A 20208-nucleotide genomic window follows, 5' to 3' on the forward strand; every position below is an offset into this window, starting at 1 on the left:
TAGAGGGCAAGGAGCAGGATGTCTTTTCTAAGCAGACATTTCATCAGCCCCCTGTTTTCAGCCCTGCCTTCACCCACAGTTTCACAGCCCACACTTTGACCTAAGGGCATAATCCAGTACATTTCTGAACTTCCACCAGCAAGTCAATTTGCTTAACCAGCCTCTACTGCTGAGTTAAACTTCATCCTTAGGTCTACTGAGTTAGCAGCCATATGTCCCACTGCTTTCTGGGTTCCAAATTTTCTTCTAGTGCCTTCTATTCCATTTTTTGTTTACCTTTGTGGATTTATGCTATTTTTCTCCTTTGTTGTCATTCTAGGATTTTCAGGAGGGGAAAAAGGTAACCAGGAGTATCTATGACAACAAAATGTATACTTCTCGTATAATAATCTGTCTTCCAGTGAGAGTATTGAGGCCTTTAAAATTGAGAACAATTTCTTAGTTGGTGCACTATGTTTTATGCCAGTTTGGTGGGCTAAAGCGATCTTAAACTGTGAATACCAAACACTGCCAAGGTTTTAGCATGGTTATATTTTGGTACGCCATATATATGGAAAGAAAAAAAAAATACAGAGGGAAGGTAGCTTTGGAAAGGATAAATAATAGTCTGCCTCAACTACATTTTGACAGACATGATTAACCAAATGGAATCTGTGGTGACAGCCCTTTGGAACCTGGATCCATAATATTGTGTCCACAGCTGATGTGGAGAGTGTTGGGGGCCTTGACATCAACACCAGAATTTGGCCACGTCCCATGGCGACTCTTTCTGAAAATACCTTTTTAGAAAACTTTCCATCGGGTGTATTCAAGCCCAGGACGCACACTACCTTTGCCTTTTTGTCAAGCCCAATCAGGGCCAATATGGAGAGCTGAATTTTCCAAACAGGATAGATATGACAGGGAGCCTTCTCAGCAACAATTGTACAAATGAAATAGTCATCTCAGTAAGAATACTAAAACGTGAGTGAACTCAGGATTTCTTGAAAAAGCAGCAGCAGCCAAAACAGTTTGTCTCAGTAAGTGTCGGATGGATTCCCTTTTTAAATTTCCTTTCAGATGTGTACCACCATTAGGCCACCCGGCTGACAGTGAGTTGGTGTATTTTTGAAAAATTGCTATAATGCCCGAACCTAACCAGGCAACCTTAAGATGAGTTTCAGAAACCCTCTGTCAATCACCCTTTAGAAAAACAGGTTTCCAAGTCAGTGGGCAGCAGAAAAATACTAAGGCGTTAAAAACAGAAGTGTCGGGCCTATTGCTGCTAGAAGATTCTAAGACTTGGGAATTGCTTGCTGCATCCATCCTTCTGAAACTGCTTCCAGAACTGCAGCGCGCCCCCTGGGTGGCGCGTGGCTCAGAGAGCAGAAAAGGCTAGGCTGCGGGGCAGGAAGGTGCATGACACGCAGTGACCATGTCCAATCCTAACCCCCACGCCGCAGCTGGGTCGCGGAAGAGTGGGAGCATTGCACCAAAACCTGCGGAAGTACCGGCTACCAGCTCCGCACCGTGCGCTGCCTGCAGCCGCTGCGCGACGGCACCAACCGCTCTGTGCACAGCAAGTACTGCGCGGGCGACAGGCCCGAGAACCGCCGGCCCTGCAACAGAGCGCCCTGCCCCTCCCAGTGGAAGACGGGGCCCTGGAATGAGGTGGGCGTGGGAAGCCCGTGGGCGTGTGTGTGTGTGCGTGTGTGTGTGTGTGTGTGTGTGTGTAAGCACGTGCAGCGGATTTTCGCTTGGCTCACGTATCACATAGGCATCATGCGAGGTGAGAAACTGCCACCTGTTTTGTCATCATCGAGCACCTAGAGGTGCTAGGAAAAACTATTTTTTTTTTAATTTTTTTTCTTACATTTTATTTACCTTTGAGAGAGAGAGAGAGACACAGAGCACAAGTGGGGGAGGGGCAGAGAGAGGGAGACACAGAACCTGAAGCAGGCTCCGCGCTGTCAGCACAGAGACCGATGTGTGGCTGGGACCCACGAACCCTGAGATCATGACCTGAGCCGAAGTCAGTTGCCTAACCGCCTGGGCCACCCAGGCGCCCCCAGGAAAAATTGTTTTAAAACAAATGCTTGCATTGAAGATGAGTTGGTAGGGGCAAACCGTGGTTGGATGTTTTGTGACATAGAAGAGTCTATGGGCGACTGGTCTTCTGTTTAATATCTTTGTTGACTTCACCATTCCTAGGAATAAATTCCAGACCCCTGAGAGTGAATGCAGGGCCCTGCCCCACATGGCACCAGGCTGACTCTCCCCCCCCACACTCCCCTGACCACCTCCTCCTCCTCTCCCCACACTCCCCTGACCACCTCCTCCTCCTCTTCCTTCTCCTCCTCCTCCCTCCTCCCTTCTTCCTTCTTCTTCCTTTCTTCTTCCTTCATTTTCTTTCTTCTTCCTCTTCTTATTCTCCTCCCTATCCCCCTCCTCCTACCCAACCCCCTCCCCCTTCTCCTTCCCCTACCTCTCCTCCCCCACCCCCTCCTCCTCTTCCTCCTCCTTCTTCTTTCTCTTCTTCTTCTTCTTCTTCTTCTTCTTCTTCTTCTCTTCCTCCTCTCCCCTTCTCCCCCTTCTTTTCCTCCTTCTCCCCCTTCCCCTCCTCCCCCTCCTCCCCCTCCTCCCCTTCCTCCTCTTCCTTCTTCCCCGCCTCCTCCTTCTCCTTCTTGTCCTTCTCCTCCTCTCCCCCTCCTCCTCCTCTCCCTCCTTCTCCTCCTCCTCCCCTCCTTCCTCCTTCTCCCCTCTTCCCCTCCTCCCCCTCCTTCCTCTTCTCCTTCTTCTCCCCCTCCTTCTTCCCCTTCTTCCTCTCCTCCTCCTTCTCCTTCTTCTCCTCTCCCTCCTCCTCCTTCTCCTTCTCTTCCTTCTCCCCCCTTCTCCTTCTCCCCCCTCCCCCTCATCCCCCTTCTTCCCCTTCTTCCTCTTCTCCTCCCTCTCCCCCTTCTTTTCCTTCTTCTTCTCCTTCTCCTCTCTCTCCTCCCCCTCTCCCTTCTCCTCCCCCTCCTTCTCCTTCTCCCCCCTTCCCCTCATCCCCCTCCTCCCCTTCCACCTTTTTTCTTTCCCCTCCTCCTTCTTCTCCTTCACCTCCTCCTCCTTCTCCTCATTCTCTTTCTCTCCTCCCCCTCCTCCTCCTCTCCCTCCTCCTTCACCTTCTCCTCCTCCTCCCCTCCTCCCCCTTCTTCTCCCCCTTTTTCTCCTCTGTCTTCTCCCTCCTTCCCCTCCTCCCCCTCCTTCCTCTTCTCCTCCTTCTCCCCCTCCTTCTTCCCCTTCTTCCTCTCCTCCTCCTTCTCCTCCTTCTCCTCTCCCTCCTTCTCCCCTCTCCCCCTCATCCCCCTCCTCCCCTTCCGCCTCTTCTTTCTTTCCCCTCCTCCTTCTTCTCCTTCTTCTTCTCCTTCTCCTCATCCTCTTTCTCTTCTCCTCTCCCTCCTCCTTCACCTCCTCCTCCTTCTCCCCTCCCCCTCCTCCTCCTCTCCCTTCTCCTTCACCTCCTCCTTCTCCTCATCCTCTTTCTCTCCTCCTCATCCTCCCCCTCCAGTCAGAGCTCTGCCTTCTTCAGGTGTAGCCGACATAACATTACACCAGTTTCAGGTGTACAATGTAATGATTCAGCCTTTGTGTATATCTTATAAAATGTTCACCACAATGAATCCCATGCTAGCTCTTCTTACTCTGTTGTTCTTTATTCCAACTCTGTATTCTCAAACTTTCTTACTATTCCAAGAAGACCATGCTCATTCGACCCTCCTCCCTTTTCGTTGCTGGCCCTTCCTCCTCCTCCTGTCTGACTGCCTCCTCCTCACCCACTATGGCTCATCTCCAGGGTCCAAAATACCACCTTCCAGGGCTGCCTTTCCCACAGTCCATCCTCTACATTCCAAACCCAAAGAAGCCTTCCTTTCACAGGTGGATCCTGACAGAATACTGTCGCTTGGAGTCTGCTTACCATTTCTCAACAGCAATGTGCCCAGCTGGTACATGATGAAGTCAGGCTATAAACCTATGATTATCTGTCTCCAAAATGAAATAGATCTTCAGAGCTGTGCAAGCGTGTGTGTGTGTGTGTGTGTGTGTGTGTGTGTGTGTGCGTGCGCATGGAGAAAGGGAGAAAGATGGTCTCGGTGGAACAAACGTCTGTAATTCCAGCCTTTGTTTCTATAGTGTTCAGTAACATGCGGTGAAGGAACAGAGGTGAGGCAGGTCCTCTGCAGGGCTGGAGACCACTGCGCAGGGGAGAAGCCCCAGTCCTCCAGAGCTTGTCAGCTGCCTCCCTGTCACGGTAGGTGTGACACTGACTGGTTTCACTGCACTGACCATGGTCTTTAAGCCTCAAAAAAACGAATTTCAGGACAATCTCTGGAATTCCTGTTTGCTTATCAAAAAATAATCTAAGGAAAACCCCTCTTGAGACATGAGCCGAATAGTGTTTTTCCAGATGAGAGTTTGAACTATATCATAACCACTGCAGCCTTCGCGGTTCCTTTCAGGTGCTAATGCTGGGGTGAGGGCATGATGTCTGTCTGAAACTGCTGCTGATTTGTCTTTCTAGTAGGGGAAGCGACTTACTTTCTCTCTGTGATTGTCTTTACAATTTCACATTGTAGTAGATGGCGTAGTATGGCAGAAGGTTTTGAAATATATTACTGTAGTTGTTCAGTTTAGGCATGTGGGTAATAAACATCCTTCACAAAGCCGTGTCCATCATCTGTCCCTCCATATGGGTGCTCTTCAGCTAGGGCATTGCAGAATAGGCACCTTGCATGCATGCAGACGTCTGCCCAGCCTGCCTCCTTGCTGTATTGCAAAAGCAGAGCACACTTTATTTTCAACTACGTATCAGTGTGCTATGGTAAAACAAAATATATGTTGGATGGTTTCAGTTTCTATCACTCTGTCTCCTTCTTTCTCCTTTTGGGTGGTTTTCTTTCTTTACATCCATCTCTGTCCTCTGTCTCATTTTGTATCGCCATTTGCTGGCCTCTGTCTCTCATTTTCTGTGTTGGTCCACTCTTGCTTCCTGTCTCTCTGACTTACTGTCATTTGCAGCCTATAGGTTGCTCACTTTCTCTGTGTCTGTCACATACCCTTTTCAGCCTTGTTCTTCTCTCTCTCCCTGCCTCCACCCCTTCTCTCTTTCCCTCTCTTCTGTCTCCTCATCTCTTCCTGTCTCCTTTTCCCATATTCCTTCTTTCTCTCCCTAACATCTCCCTCCAGGCTTTTTCTAGCTCATGTGTCTGTGTCTCTCTTTCTCCCCCACCTTTCTGGTTCTCAGGTTGCTTTTCCCTTTCTCCCCCTCCCTGTTCCTCTGCCTTCCTCTCCCACTCTGTGTCTGTATCTCTCTCTTCATCTCCCCCACCCCCTGTCTCTGTCTCTTCTCTTCCTCACCTTCTTTCTTTCTTTCTCCCAGCCCCTGTGTCTCTGTTCCTCTGCGGTGTCTGGCTCTCTTTCTTCTTGTACCTTCCACTGCCCAGCCTGTTTCTTTCTCTCTTTCTCTCCCCCTGCCCCCCGCCCCACCGCCACCTCATACATCCTCCCTATTCTGTTCCTCCCTTACCCACCCCACCCCTATCACAAGCTTCCTCTTAAATGCCATTCTTCTAAATCTGTACCTCATGACATCTGTGGACGTTACTGTCACACTGGTGAGACTTGGGACTCAAAAAGTTGCCTATTTGTTGGTCTACACTATAGGAAGCCCTTAATACCGACCTCTGTTGAATGGTACTTTCTTTTTTTCAAGAAAATTGTCAAGGCACTGTTGTATCAAATGTCTCACCTTTTTTTGAGGAAATTTCACATCAAGTCCTTTAAACCTTACAAATTATTTCACTATAAATTTTTATTTGAAATGCATGGGAGCAAGAATAAGTATGACCATGAGGGGGAGACAAAGGACTTATGTATTTCATCATTTTTCTCTGGAAAAGTATATTTAAAAATTTAAAACACAAGCCAAAGCCAAAAGAACAAACTTTGCCCAGTTAGAAACTGTGAAGTTCACTGTTGCCATAATATTTTATTCTTATGTATTACTGCCAGGAGCCTGGCTAAAAACTTTCTGAGTAAACTTTATTACCTTAATAGCTGATAGAGCTATGTATTTCTGTAAATATGCCCAATTGTCAGAGAGCTGCTTGGTTCTCTTCCTTTAGCTAAAAGAAATCCTTTTTAATTGTACAACAGAGGTGCGAATGAGATGGTCTAACTGTGTTAGGGATTCCACATTCTTGTAGCTGTTCTCTTGCTCTGAAATCCAGGCCCAACAGCCAATTCTACAAGGTCGAAAAGGCCACACATTTCTGTCACACATTTCAAGTAAGCAACACTTCCCTTCAGTCTCAAACTGCAACTAAAATCAAATGGCCTTTTGAGACTATGTGTAAAATGCTTTTCCTTCTTATAATAACTTCTTATAATGATCTGGCCACAGGACAAAACAGCTAAAAAGCTTCCTTAATTTAAGTGATTGATTTTGTCATATGAATCCTTTTCCTAAGCCCCACTTAGATGTACTATTTCATTGTTGCTGTTAAGCCCTTCCCATCTGTCCGGAGGCAAATTACGATAAAATGAATGTATTCTTTTGCTCTTATTTGTTTTTTTCTCAGACTGTCTCTCCCTTTTCCTTCTCCATACAGAAGCATGTTCTGGCCCTAATTAGACCCGGTTGTGAAGCATTCGGTGCAGTGCTGAGGTGCTCACACAGAGAGGGGAGACCCACACGTGGACTCAGAGAGAATAAGTCACGCTTTGAGCTGGGCCACAGATGGGGGTGAGGCGCAAGGGGGTGAAGGGTCAGAGGGAGAAGAGAATACAAAGTCAAATAAAGTCCTCTCATCTCAGGACCTAGAGCCTTAAACATATGGAAGAAGAAATTAATCTTATTTTAAGATATAGGCATAGAAAAGGTAATTCAGAAGTGATAAGGGTATTTGAGGTGAAACCCGTGAATATGACTCACAGGCGTTCACAACATAATTAGATGATTACCTTAGCTAACATCAAATATTTAGACATGTCATACCATCTAATAGATCTGTAAATGTCAGGCAAATACAGGTCATTCCACAATTTGGAAAGGGGATATGGTATTATAACTCTAATAGGTAATTTTATAATTAATTTTATAATTTGTAATCGGTAATAGGTATAGGTGGTAATTTTAGCTGTTTATTGCTCTTGCCAACTGTCTTTTCTTCCCCAAACTTTAGAAAAAAAGGTTCTTCATTTCTTTAGCAATTTATATGGCAGGTTCCTTACCTAGCAATAGGGCATTACTCAGTAACACACTGTAATTTTAAGTGATTATAGTACATAAATGCCACAATTTAGAATTCTTTGTGTTTATGATTTGGACATAGGATCACTATTTCGGAGTTGCACTGAGTTCTTGGGCTCTGCATAAGATATGCCCTAAAATGGCTGGAAATAAGTACAAACTAATGTGTCCATGAGCTCAACGTTTGGAATTTTTTGGAATCTAATTCTTATAATTTATAATAAAAAAAAATTAAAAATAATAAAAATGGTCCACACACATCTGTATTGTTTTATGAGTGTTACTTTAGTAAGGTACATAAAGTGTTATCAATTCAATGAAATTAAATTTTAAAACCATGAATTTTTCAAACGAATGTTGGTATACTTTACCCAAAGTTATGCTTTCAAATAGCAAATAGCCTAAGAATATTCAGTAGTGAAAATGAAACCATTGCATTGACTCTGGATATTATTTGATTCTTTCAGTAATACATTTTTAAGATTTAGTTTGTTCCAACAGGTCTTTAGAATTTATTATGATTTTAAATTTAGATTTAATGTAGAAGCTACTCTATTAGAAAGCCAGAAAGACCGTAAAATTAAACACACACACACACACACACACACAAAAACAGGGAGCATCTATATGGCTCAGTTGGTTGGGCATCCAACTTTGATTCAGGTCATGATCTCATAGTCTGTGGGTTCGAGCCCCGCGTCAGGCCCCGTGCTGACAGCTCTCAGAGCCTGGAGCCTGCTTCAGATTCTGTGTCTTCCTCTCTCTCTGCACCTCTCCCCCCGCCCTCCATATTCTCTCTCTGTCTCTCTGTCTCTCTCTCTCTCTCTCTCTCTCTCTCTCAAAAATAAACATTAAAAAAAAAAAAGGTACTGAACAAAAAGAAAAAAAAAAGATGTCTCCTTTATATCCTACAAATATTTGTGCCAGAATGAATCCTATTTTCTCATTCTAAAATGAGATATGTGTCCCTGCTAGGAAGAGAAAGTACCCTCAATCTGCAGACTCTTGACAGAGATATTAAAATGGTGGTCAACCCAAGTGCTCTGCACATAAAGAACTACGTCAGTGAATTTCTCCAAATGTTCATATTTTTTATTGAGGTATAACTGACATATAACTTTATGTTAGTTTCAGATGCAATATAATGATTTGATATCTTTATACATTGTGAAATGCTTACAACCATAAGTCTGGTTAATATCTGTCATAATATATAGTTACAAAATTATTTTTTCTTGCAATGAGAATGTCAAAGATCTACCTTTGGCAGTTTTTAAATATGCAATACAATATTATGAACTTTAGTCATTTGGACATTTATTTTATGACTAAAAATTTCTACCTTTTGAGCCCCTTCACCCGTTTCACCTACTCCCCAGCCCCTGCCTCTGGCAACCACCATTCTGTTCTCTGTATCAATGAGGTTTTATTTTTCGATTCCTCACACAAGTGAGATCATGCAGTATTTGTCTTCCTCTGAGTTGTTTCATTCAGCATAATGCCTCAAAGGTCCATCCATGTTGTAAATGGCAAGATTTCATTCTTTTTTATAACTGAGTGATAGCCATTGCAATATATATACCACAATTTCTGTATCCATTCATCCATCCATCACTGGACATTTATTTCCATGTCTTGGCTATTGTAAATAATGGCGCAGTAAACATGGGGTGCATATGTCTTTTAGAATTGGTGTTTTCATTTTCTTCAGATAAATACCCCTTCTCGGAATTATTGGATCATATGGTTGTTATATTTTTAATTAAAAAAAAAATTTTAACATTTATATATTATTGAGAGACAGAGAGACACAGAGCATGAGCAGGGGAGGGGCTGAGAGATGGAGAGACACAGAATCTGAAGCAGGTTCCAGGGTCTGAGCTGTCAGCACAGAGCCCGACGCGGGGCTGGAACCCACGAACCGTGAGATCATGACCTGAGCCAAAGTCGGACGCTTAACCGACTGAGCCACCCAGGCACCCCTATTTTTAATTTTTTAAGGAGTCTCCACATTGTTGTCTGTAGTAGATCCACCAATTTACATTCCCACCACTAACCTTCGTATTTTTTTTAACTTTTATTTTTATTTTTATTTTTTATTTTTGAGACAGACAGAGCATGAACAGGGGAGGGGCAGAGAGAGAGGGAGACACAGAATCTGAAACGGGCTCCAGGCTCAGAGCTGTCAGCACAGAGCCCGACGCGGGGCTCGAACTCACGGATCGTGAGATCATGACCTGAGCCAAAGTCGGACGCTCAACTGACTGAGCCACCCAGGCGCCCCATAACCTTTGTATTTTTAATGAAAGCCTTGTTTAGATAACTCCCATTAATGTTAGATTTTACTTAAATTTTTTTATATTCATAAACAATTTTAATTCTTCCCCTTTATTTTATGTTTAGATGTACGTGTTATTTTGTCTTTTAATTTTTACAGATGAGCCATGTTTGGGAGACAAGTCCATCTTCTGTCAAATGGAGGTGCTGGCACGATACTGCTCTATACCAGGTTATAACAAGTTATGTTGTGAATCATGTAGCAAGCGCAGTAGCACCCTGCCACCACCATACCTTCCAGAAGCTGCTGAAACTCATGATGATGCTATCTTTAACCCTAGTGACCTCCCTGGATCTCTAGCAGTGCCTACATCTTTGGTTCCTTACCATTCAGAGCCCCCTGCTGAGAAGAAATCTTTGAGTAGGATTTCTTCAGTGGGAGGTCCAAATGCAGTCACTGCTTCCAGGCCAAACAGTAAACCTGATGGTGCTAACTTACCCCAGAGGAGAGCTCAGCAAGCAGGAAGCAAGACTCTGAGACTGGCCTCCCCACCCGCCAAGAGTGGCCACCTCAACTCATCTTCAGAAATGGCTGCCGCCCATTTCCTTGCAGTCAGTGATTCAATAGGTGCTTCTTCTCAGGCAAGAACCTCAAAGAAAGATGAAAAAATTATTGACAAGAGACGTCCCATAAGATCACCCACTTTGGAAAGATGAGAAAGTGAACCTCAACGGCTAGCCATCAGAGGAAAACCCGGACAAGCTCTCTCTCCCCGTGGTGCATACTTGTTTCAAGTGTAAATCTCCGTAAATTGTCAACTCATTTTATCTGTACGTGGAGGAACAAAAAGTGCTGGTTCACTTTCTAGTTGCTTTCATCCTCCTTTTGTTCTGCACTGACTCATTTACCAGAATTCATTGGAAGAAAGCGCCAAAGATTATTAATAGAAGGAAAGTAAGTTGCTAAGTGTGTTGGTCACTCTCTAAAGCAGCAAGCGGACTGGAACCAATTATGTATATCAGCTGATTTTTTTTATTTTTCAAAAGTTACACTAAAAACAAAAAAAGAGGTGCCAACAGTTTACACTTTAACAAAATATTTTGGAAATGGAGCAAAGAATTCTTAGACTTGTATTCCTATTTATCTATATTAGAAGTATTGTATGAGCGAATTTGCAGCTGTCGTGTAAATACTGTATATTGCAGAAATCAGTATTATTTTAAGAGATGTGTTCTCAAATGATTGTTTACTATATTACATTTCTGGATGCTCTAGATGCCTGTTGTCGAGTATTGCCTTATTTGACATTCTATGGGTTGATTTTCAAGGCAGAATATTATGAACAAGAAGAATCGTAGCTGCTGACAACACAAAGGGTGTTGTTGTGTGGTTTTGTTTAATCAACAATGCGATACGTACATCACAGAAAAAGAAAAATCAGATGTGCTGCAGATGTACAGATTTCCGCTTACCTATTACCTTCCAGCCTTTAAATAAAAAGGGGTAGGATTGGTGTCTTAGTATACTTGTGGTCACAGGGAACAGAGACTAGTAAGTTAGCCTGTGCAAGACAAAATTAAAACCCTACTACCGGGACCCCGATAGGCACCGCTGAAGTGTCCTGTGTTCTTGTGTTGTTTTTTCTTTTCCCTTTGTTGACATATACAAACGGTTATACTCAATGTACTGTAATAACAACAAAGGGAAAATGTTTTGAGATCATTTGTTTGTATGTTGGTAGCCGAGAAAAGCATCAACGAACTACAGTTGATACCCAAGTATAGTAGGACTCTGGGGCTTTGAAAGAAGATTCAAGAAAGTATTTGTCAATGGTTGCAATATTTATTTTCTGCATGGTTCATATCCAAATGTTCACAACCACAATGCATCTGACTGCAATAATGTGCTAGTAATTTATGTCAGTGGTCACCTTGCTCACAGTGAAGCCAGAAATGCTCTCTCCAGGGAGTAGATGTAAAGTACTTGTAAATAGAATTCAGAACTGAAGATATTTATTAAAAGGTGATTTTTTTTCTTGATAGTATTTTTATGTACTAAATATTTACGCTAGTATCAATGACATATTTTAGTAAACTAGAGAGACACAATTAGAGATGCACATTTTGCGCATGGAAGAGAAATTTAAGCAAATACAGCAGCCAAATGAAAGAGCTAAAATTAAATTCAATTTTATGCACACTTTTTGCATTTTGAAAGTAGTTGATACAGAGTTAATGACTTATTCCCGTTCAATGACACATAAAATAGTATGGACTCAGATAGCTGTTTAATGAAATGATGAATTAGAAACACTTTTTTTTTAAGTATATGAAAGAGATAAATACTTAGAAGAAAAAAGAAAGTGTTGTGAGCATAATGTTTTTGAGGTCAGTTCCTGAACTGTCTAAAAATGTATTATGCGAACGAACTACCGTGATGTTAACCTCTCCAAGCACAGAATGTACAGGGACCTTCGCGTGTTAACCATGGCAAACTCACAGCTTCTCCTACTGACTCCGTACCTCTGAAGAATCGCCTGCTACTTCATGTAAGACTTTTCAAGTTGAACTGAACGAGGTGAATTCCAGATAGGAAAACAATCTCTGAACCTCAAGCGGAAGTCATTTTTTTTTCCCCTAAAAGCTTCCCAGGAATGAAATTCTCTCTAGTTTGCTTGCATATGTATGCATCTGGTCCACAGGAGAATACAGAGCAAGATCATCACACGCATACAACCTCCCACAAAGTTGTACATATTTGTTATACTTCTGGTCTCTGAGCTTCCTTTTCTACTAAGCTAAAAATTCCTTCAGATCAAAGTGTAAACTACTGATGCTGTTTGTTGTATTGGGAGCACGTAGCAATAAAAATGGTAACAAAACATAGACCTGGCTCTATCTAGATTTCAGCATTACATTCATCACTGGGTAACGGAAACTTCTTTTCCTCCTGCAAAGTGAAATGGCATCAAATGCATTAGCTCCTCGGACTTTCTCTATAGAGGCTCAAATAAAATGACAGTGTCTCCTACCCTCACACCAGGATGTATCATAATATATTTTTAATTTAAAAAAAAGAGAGAGAGAGAGAGAGAGAGAGAGAGAGAGAGACTATGAGTGGTCTCTTTTTGCTGAAAGCCATCCCACGGAACTATGAAGAGGAAGAGAGAAAAGGGCAATAAGGCTAGGATGTGTGAGAAGGAAAAGAGGGACTTCTGTTTTTAAACGTGCAATCCTAGAGTGGTTTTTAAAGAAAAGCTGGGTGGCTCAGTCGGTTGAGCGTCCGACTTCAGCTCGGGTCACGATCTCGCGGTCCGTGAGTTCGAGCCCCGCGTCAGGCTCTGGGCTGATGGCTCAGAGCCTGGAGCCTGCTTCCGATTCTGTGTCTCCTTCTCTCTCTGCCCCTCCCCCATTCATGCTCTGTCTCTCTCTGTCCCCAAAATAAATAAACATTAAAAAAAAATTTAAAGAAAAGCTGCCCACCAGCTTTGAACCTTATTATCTGAGGATTGCTGGGAATATATGACACCTGACTCAGGAGTGTGGGCAGGAATGAGACATCGTGCCTGGGGCGGGGCGGGGAGAGGGCGCTATATTGCCATGGTTACCAGTTTACACTGCAAAAGCAGACCAACTGGAGTTTGAACTGCACCTGTATCTTTATCCTGAGTGATCCTGGGTAACTAGACTAAATGTCAGTTTCCTCATCTGTAAAATGGGAGGCAGAACTGTCAAACATCATTGCATAATTGCTGTGAGAAATGAGAAAGTAAAGTTGTTAGCACAGGGCTTAACACATAATGGCTCTCAATAAACATTAAGTATCATCATTGTCCTTGTATCGTCCCTAGCCACCTCTTCCTCATCTTCATTATGTGCCCAAACCACAGCCTTCCTCTAGGGTCCACGGTCATTATGTCTCATTAATGGTGGTAAAGAACATAGTTTCAGGAATCTAAAGGTAAGCATTTTAGCTTTAAAAATTAATAGGAGGGACAAACTCGCTAAAAATGATCTCTAGTCATCAGTTTTGAAAAATTGTAGCTAATTATGTCCACTCTCCCTTTACAAACCATAAGTAGTCACACTAAAGAATACTAATTCTGTATTTCTGCAAAAAATGCCCAGTGGTGAAATAATGCCCCAGACTATTAGCAAATAAAATGTTTTTCATATATTTACATTAATACACTTGGCAGAAATATCAAGTCACTCCTTTATACACAGCTCATATTTCCTTCATGAGGAAGCTGCTTAAATATGTGATATAAAAGAAAAAAATCACTTGAAGAATGATGAAAACAAAGAGAACCAAAAAAGACATCATCATTTGTTGCAAAAGTATTAAAAAGAGAGGTAAAGAAGGTTATAGTAAAAGTACTTAAAATGCAATAAAATATAAAAACCATAGGCATAGGCATTAACACATCAACTAGCATTAGAAAACGTAAGTTTTGGGCCCCAATACTTGAGGAATTAGAGCTAGAGACGATATTTTAAAAATTGGTTAAATACTGCTTACGAAGGAAAGAAAGCATAACCTAAAATTGTCATCAAAAACACAAATTCCACGGGCGCCTGGGTGGCTCAGTCAGTCGAACATCGACTTTGGCTCATGTCGTGATCTCACAGTTCGTAAGTTCGAGCCCCACATTGAAGTCTGTGCTGTCTGTGCACAGCCTGCTTCAGATCCTCTGTTTCTCTCTCTCTCTCTCTCTCTCTCTCTCTCTCTCTCTCTCCCTCCCTCTCTCTCTGCCCCTTCCCCACTTGTGCTCTCTCTCTCCCAAAAATAAATAAAGGAAAAAACATTTTAAAAAAAACCCAAAATGTGTTGTATGGAAACCAATTTGACAATAAATTTCATATTGAAAAAAAAATAAAAATAAAAATAAAAAATAAAAAAACCCAAAATGCTAAAATGAAACAAAATGCTATAAATATCTGCAACATCGTCACAGTTCACCTAAGTATTAGATTCCCCATCTTGAGAAACGGCAAGAGCTTAAAAAGTTGCCCTACTTTGTGGCAACAGTAAGGTTCCTTGTAGGAGTCCAAATAATACTGACTCCGTCTTTGGCCCTCCATCTTGTTCTCCCCTCTGGCACACAGATGGTGACACTTTAGATAACTAGGAGAAGGCCTCTGGCACACAGGTGGCACCACTTTAGATAACTACCCTGGGACTTCACAGGGTGCTCCTCATTCCATAAAAGCTGAGGATTAAGGCCCTACTAGGAGCAGAGAATCGTAGTACCGTCTGGATCACTCAGCAGTCCGTCCACATGCCAGATCGCTCCTGTCTGTAAGTTACCCTGAATTAAAAAAACAAAAACAAAAACAACTCTGTAAATGGTGCCGAGTGGCTCGCTTCGTTTTTTGGTATTTCAGTGCCTTCTCAGTATGAAGCATACATCGCTGACCCTCCTTCACCTTCTAACAGTTGGTTAGTCTGCCGGATCACCAAAAACGAAATAAGCATGAGTGAAGGGGCTGAACTGCGGAAAGCCCACTGTTTCTGGGGGAAATCCCAAGCTGGCCAGCCACCGCCACGCGGGGAGACTTGATCAGGTCTTTCGAGTGTTTTGGACCAGTGCATGAGTACGGCGATGCCCTAAAATCGCCCGTGGGATTGCTAGCTATCCTCTCCGAAATGGTGAGAAAGCAACAGGGCAGAGAAGCGGTGGCCGCGTGGGTGTTAGGACTGTGGGGTCCTGGGAAAGAAGATAGTAGATACTGTATTTTATAGTCAGCCTGGGGGCATGGCGTGGGACTTTAGTGTCTGTCTTTGCCCCTGTGGGTTGTTAGCCCATCGCTACAGTCATCCCTGTGGTGGCTGACTTAAGTAAAGCCAAAAGAATCCATTTTAAGGGAACTAGATGGGTTGAAAAACGGAGAAACAAAGGATACTGCCGATAATAAAATGGTGGAAAGGGGGCCCATCAAGGTTTCTCATAGTCAATTGTGGCAAGATACAATATTATCCAGGACCCCGAGAGGAAATACAAACAACCCAGTTTGGGCTTGCTAAGCCTCAAAAGAAAGCTCAATAAACCAGGTGTGTCACTGCATGCCCCTCCAATAACTGGGGGACTCCTGAGGTGGATACCCCCTACCACTAGAGACTAGGGCTTGGCCAGTGTTGCCCTCTAGTTCATACAACAGGGGGCAGCCGGAGGCCCCACATCGAATTAACCATTTATTTGTCTAGCACTGACAGATGGTACCAGCTCTAATAGACACAGTTAACTGAATGCACACTTATATTTGGAAGCCCCCTCAAAATTTCAGGGAGAAATAAAGGCTATTGATGACTATGGGGACAAATGATCAAAGTCAGACGCGCTAACCTCCTCACTGTTTTCTAGTGCATATTTCCCCCATTGCTGAGTATAATTTGGACATAGATATTTTACAGGATCTGGATCTAGATACAATGACAGGCAAATTCGGGTTGGGTGTCTGAGTAGCGAAACCTCTAGTCGCAGGTCATGCAAAATGGGAATCTATGCAGCTGCTAGTTACCCAGAGAATAGTATAAGCACAATGCCGGATGTGGGTTGTGAATTAGGCGTAAGTTCATATCCAGGAGGCTTTGGCTGGGGCTTGTGGCAACGACAAAATGGAAAATCAATTACAGTTTTTTAAAGTTTTTATTGTAATTTCAGTTAATATACAGTGTTAGTTTCAGGTGTACCATGTACTGATTCAACAATGCTAAGCATCGCCTGGTGCTTATCATCTATTTAACCCATTCCCTCACCCCTCCCCTCTAAGGTCAATAAGAATCTGTTCTCCTTAGAATGTGCCACCACTGGAAACATTGGTTACATTTCCAAGACTTTGTGTGGAATGCCATATTTGAGAAAGACTTGCGCAGGCTCAGATATGACCAGATAGCTTTAAGGGACTAAGATTGACTTTATGGACCCAGTGAAGCCCCTTGGGAAAAATTAGGCTGATAACTTGCTTACAGGGTTCCCAGGAACCATACCAGGTGAATAAGGAAGGTGACTGCCTGGAAGGTTCAGGAATCTAAGGATATTTGGGGGGAACTCAAAAAGAGAGGAAGTAACTGAAATCTATAGGTATTGCAGGCAAGTCTGATTTGGTTTAGCTCTTAAGCTTGAAAGACTATTAAAAGCTCAATCTGAAGTTCCTTATGAGAAGTTCCAGTGTCATGAGCATGCTATGAAGGTGATATACACATGAGTTACGACTTTCCACAATGTCAGCTATTTTCAAGCACAAAGGAAGGTTAACATAATTGTAAAGCAGGTTCAGGATTCCAAACTCAGTGACCTTTCACCATGTGTTTAACTTGGCTTCTTACATGTCACACAAAGCAAAGCACAAGACAAGTCACACAAGAAACAAGATGGAACAAGGGGTTGGAAGTTAATGAACCAGATGTGAGCATGCAGTTGAGATGAGGTCTTGGTCAGATCCAAGTCAGCTATCAGCACTTGCTACTTATTACGTGCCAGCAGTGAAGGATCCTAGATCTCTGAGCCTCGACTATTGTGATACACCACATTTGTCAAAGGTGACTCCTTTGGCTATGTAAATTAGCTATGATTTAGTTCTGGTTATATTCTCAAAGATATGATGCTGTACCAACCATGTATATTCTACCCATCTTGCAACTGATGGTTGGATCCATGAAAAAAATTGTTGCATACCTGGATCAATCAGTGTCACTAAGCCCAGTGTTAAAAATCAATTCCCAATGTTTCCCAACATGCTGGTGATCTTCTTTGTGTAATTGAGGTTATATTAGCCAAAGGATAGCAAAAAATGTATTGGATCTAATTTTTCTAATTGGACATACCAGTATGATCACTTCCTTCGTTATGTAGGTTGAGTTCAGATTTTTGATGTTAAGGTAGCATTATATGTGCCAGTCATATGTCAAGTAATTTACAAACAGATGTGTCATAGATGGCAATAACATTGGAGCAATTGAGTTGTGTCTTATACCATGTAGGCATGAAAGGACCTAAGGTGATGGAATCATAGCTGCAAGGTTATTAAAATTGCCTAGTTTGAAAAAGGTCGGTGGGGCGCTTGGGTGGCTCAATCGGTTGAGCGTCTGACTTCAGCTTAGGTCACGATCTCATGGTTCATGAGTTCAAGCCCTATGTTGGGCTCTGTGCAGACAGCTCAGAGCCTGCTTCTGTGTCTCCCTCTCTCTCTGCCCCAACCCCACTCACACTGTCTCTTTCTCTCTCAAAAATAAACATTAAAAAAAAACTGAGTATGATTACAGGTTAAGATCATGTTACCCCACTTACCTCTCCCGTGCTAGAACTCATTTAGAGATGATTGTATGGGAATTATAGACGGTTCCAGGAACCATTTTTTTTCAATTTTTTTAAAATGTTTATTTATTTTTGGGAGAGACAGAGACAGGGTGTGAGCGGGGGAGGGGCAGAGAGAAAGGGAGAGAGAATCCGGAACAGGCTCCAGGCTCTGAGCTGTCAGCACAGAGCTCGACATGGGGCTCAAACTCACAAACTGTGAGATCATGACCTGAGATGTAGTCTGATGCTCAACCGACTGAGACACCTGGGCGCCCTGGAACCATTTTGTTTTAACTATGTTACGTTAACTGGTAGTTTATAAGTTGTGGGATGTTAGCTTGCAGTAGAGGACTCCATAACAGGTAGTCCTTAAAGCCATAACCATTATCTCTAAAAATATTCTACCATGTAATTGTATCCAATTTTTGATAAGTATGGATCATGTCCGAAAGTGTTATCATTAGAAAAGATATCAATTCCATGAAGGCATGGTGCAATCTACATTGTGGGGATATCTCCAGTGGTGGAGCGGTTATGTGGCATCCATATGTAAGCTTTGTGTCACCATTCCATTGTATACTATATCCTGTATATGGAAGTGTGAATTAAATTAGTCGATCCCATTAAGTGAGAGTTGCCTAATTATAGCATTGTTCGAGAGCTTTGATTTTGTCCTATTATGATTTGGCATGCAGAAGGTATCAGCAGCTGAATTTGACCTTATCTGTGCTGTTCTAGAGCAATTTACTAGTCCACCAGGGTAATGCCCCCACTCTGTAAAAAATTGTTTTAAAATCTGAATTGTTCCAAATGGATAGTTGGGGTGCTGGTTCCCTGAATATTCTGTGTAAAAATATCCCTTTTTGGGTGCTGCTGTAAGGCTCAGTTGAAAGCATGGCAGAACTGGTTTTAAAAGCATTGGTCTTGTAGCAGAGTCCCTGTGTAGATGCATGGAAAAAGTACCTTTAAAGCTTTTCACGCATGTTAATGTCCAACTATGGCATAATTGTTCCATATAATGTGTTTTCAATGCAATTAGAGCTGGTGCAAATGTTCTATTTCCTCTTTTATAAAATTCTTTAGGTGTTAAATAGGTTGATGAAACCTTGGCACACAAAGTGCCATGTTTGTTATATTGTGTATCTTTACGTCTCATAAAAATTGTCAAAAAATGGGGGCGCCTGGGTGATTCAGTTGGTTAAAAGTCTGACTCTTCATTTCAGCTCAGATCATGATCTCACACTTCATGGGATGTAGCCCTGCACCAGCCCATGGCAGTGCAGAACCTACTGGAGATTCTTTCTGTCTCTCTCTGCCTCTTTCTCTCTAAATAAATAAATAAACACCTAAAAATTGCCGAAAACTGGAAAGCTTGGAAAACCCATCCAATAACAGTCATAATATGTAACATTTTCATTTCTGAATAAGATGTTGTAATCTCTTGGGTATCCTGTTGGCATTGAAGCCTTGTCTATGGGTGTGTTAAAGTATGGAAAGTGAGATGATGAGAGTTTATTAACAGTAGTACTTTCAAGATATTCATATCTGTCATATTCATCAGTATTAGTAACATTTTCAGGATATTCATGTTCTTCATAGATACCCTCTTGTTCCGTGCCCAGTTGGTACCAAAATTCATACCATGTGTTGACAAAGAATTGTAGGAATGTATTATAAGGTTCAATATCCTCCAGTATATGGCTCTACGTTCAGTACATATGTTTGTGTGGTGAGATTATGCAGGATGGTAGTAATGTTTTTAAATTTAATGAATGTGATGGATTCTATGCTTTCACGGAAATTTTTCTTATTTATAATGTGAGTGGCATGTTGGTTTGAGACATGATTAAAGTCTCCATTAAATGAGCACAATTATGGTCTTTCACACTTGATCATTTTGTCTACAGCCATCTAGTGTGTGATTTATGTATGGCTCAGTAAAGGTGTACAGCTTGTAAGTTAGAATAAAAGGTCTGTTGGCAAAGCTTAATATCACTATAAATGCAAAAGTGTCTTCAGGTTGCTTTTCGAGCCCTAGTAGAATTAAGTGCATATGTAATTGTCTCTGAAAAGAGGGAGAAGTTATTGTATAAAATATAGCCTTGTATGTGTTCAGGCAGTCCCGGTATGGTTGGGGCATGATTTGAAAAATCGAGGTTAAGAGTAGGCTGGTTTTGCGATATAAGGAAGTTTACATTGTATTTAGGAGTATTGCTGGGATCTCCTGAGTTCATCCGGGTAGCGGCCATATTTATGGTTGTAATACCTAAGACTAAATCATGCGTATGTGGCACAGGTGGGTATGTTTGTAGCCTAGAATGATGTCCTCCATTATCTTTCTGAACAATCAGCCTTTGTATA

General features: G+C 42.3%; 1 protein-coding gene across 2 annotated transcripts in view; it reads left to right on the forward strand.

The window, feature by feature from the left end:
• Positions 1 to 12433, forward strand: part of ADAMTS3 (ADAM metallopeptidase with thrombospondin type 1 motif 3) — a 263903-nt gene extending 251470 nt beyond the window's left edge. For both annotated transcript variants that reach the window (XM_045473790.1, XM_045473791.1), the window contains exons 20-22: positions 1443 to 1650; positions 4153 to 4270; positions 9708 to 12433. In XM_045473790.1, the coding sequence (XP_045329746.1) occupies positions 1443 to 1650; positions 4153 to 4270; positions 9708 to 10264 (883 nt within the window). In that variant the 3' untranslated portion in view covers positions 10265 to 12433. The remainder of the gene's footprint in view (positions 1 to 1442; positions 1651 to 4152; positions 4271 to 9707) is intronic.
• Positions 12434 to 20208: the final 7775 nt, after the last annotated feature.

The sequence above is a fragment of the Leopardus geoffroyi genome, chromosome B1 (genome assembly GCF_018350155.1).
Source record: "Leopardus geoffroyi isolate Oge1 chromosome B1, O.geoffroyi_Oge1_pat1.0, whole genome shotgun sequence".
Classification (NCBI taxonomy): domain Eukaryota; kingdom Metazoa; phylum Chordata; class Mammalia; order Carnivora; family Felidae; genus Leopardus; species Leopardus geoffroyi.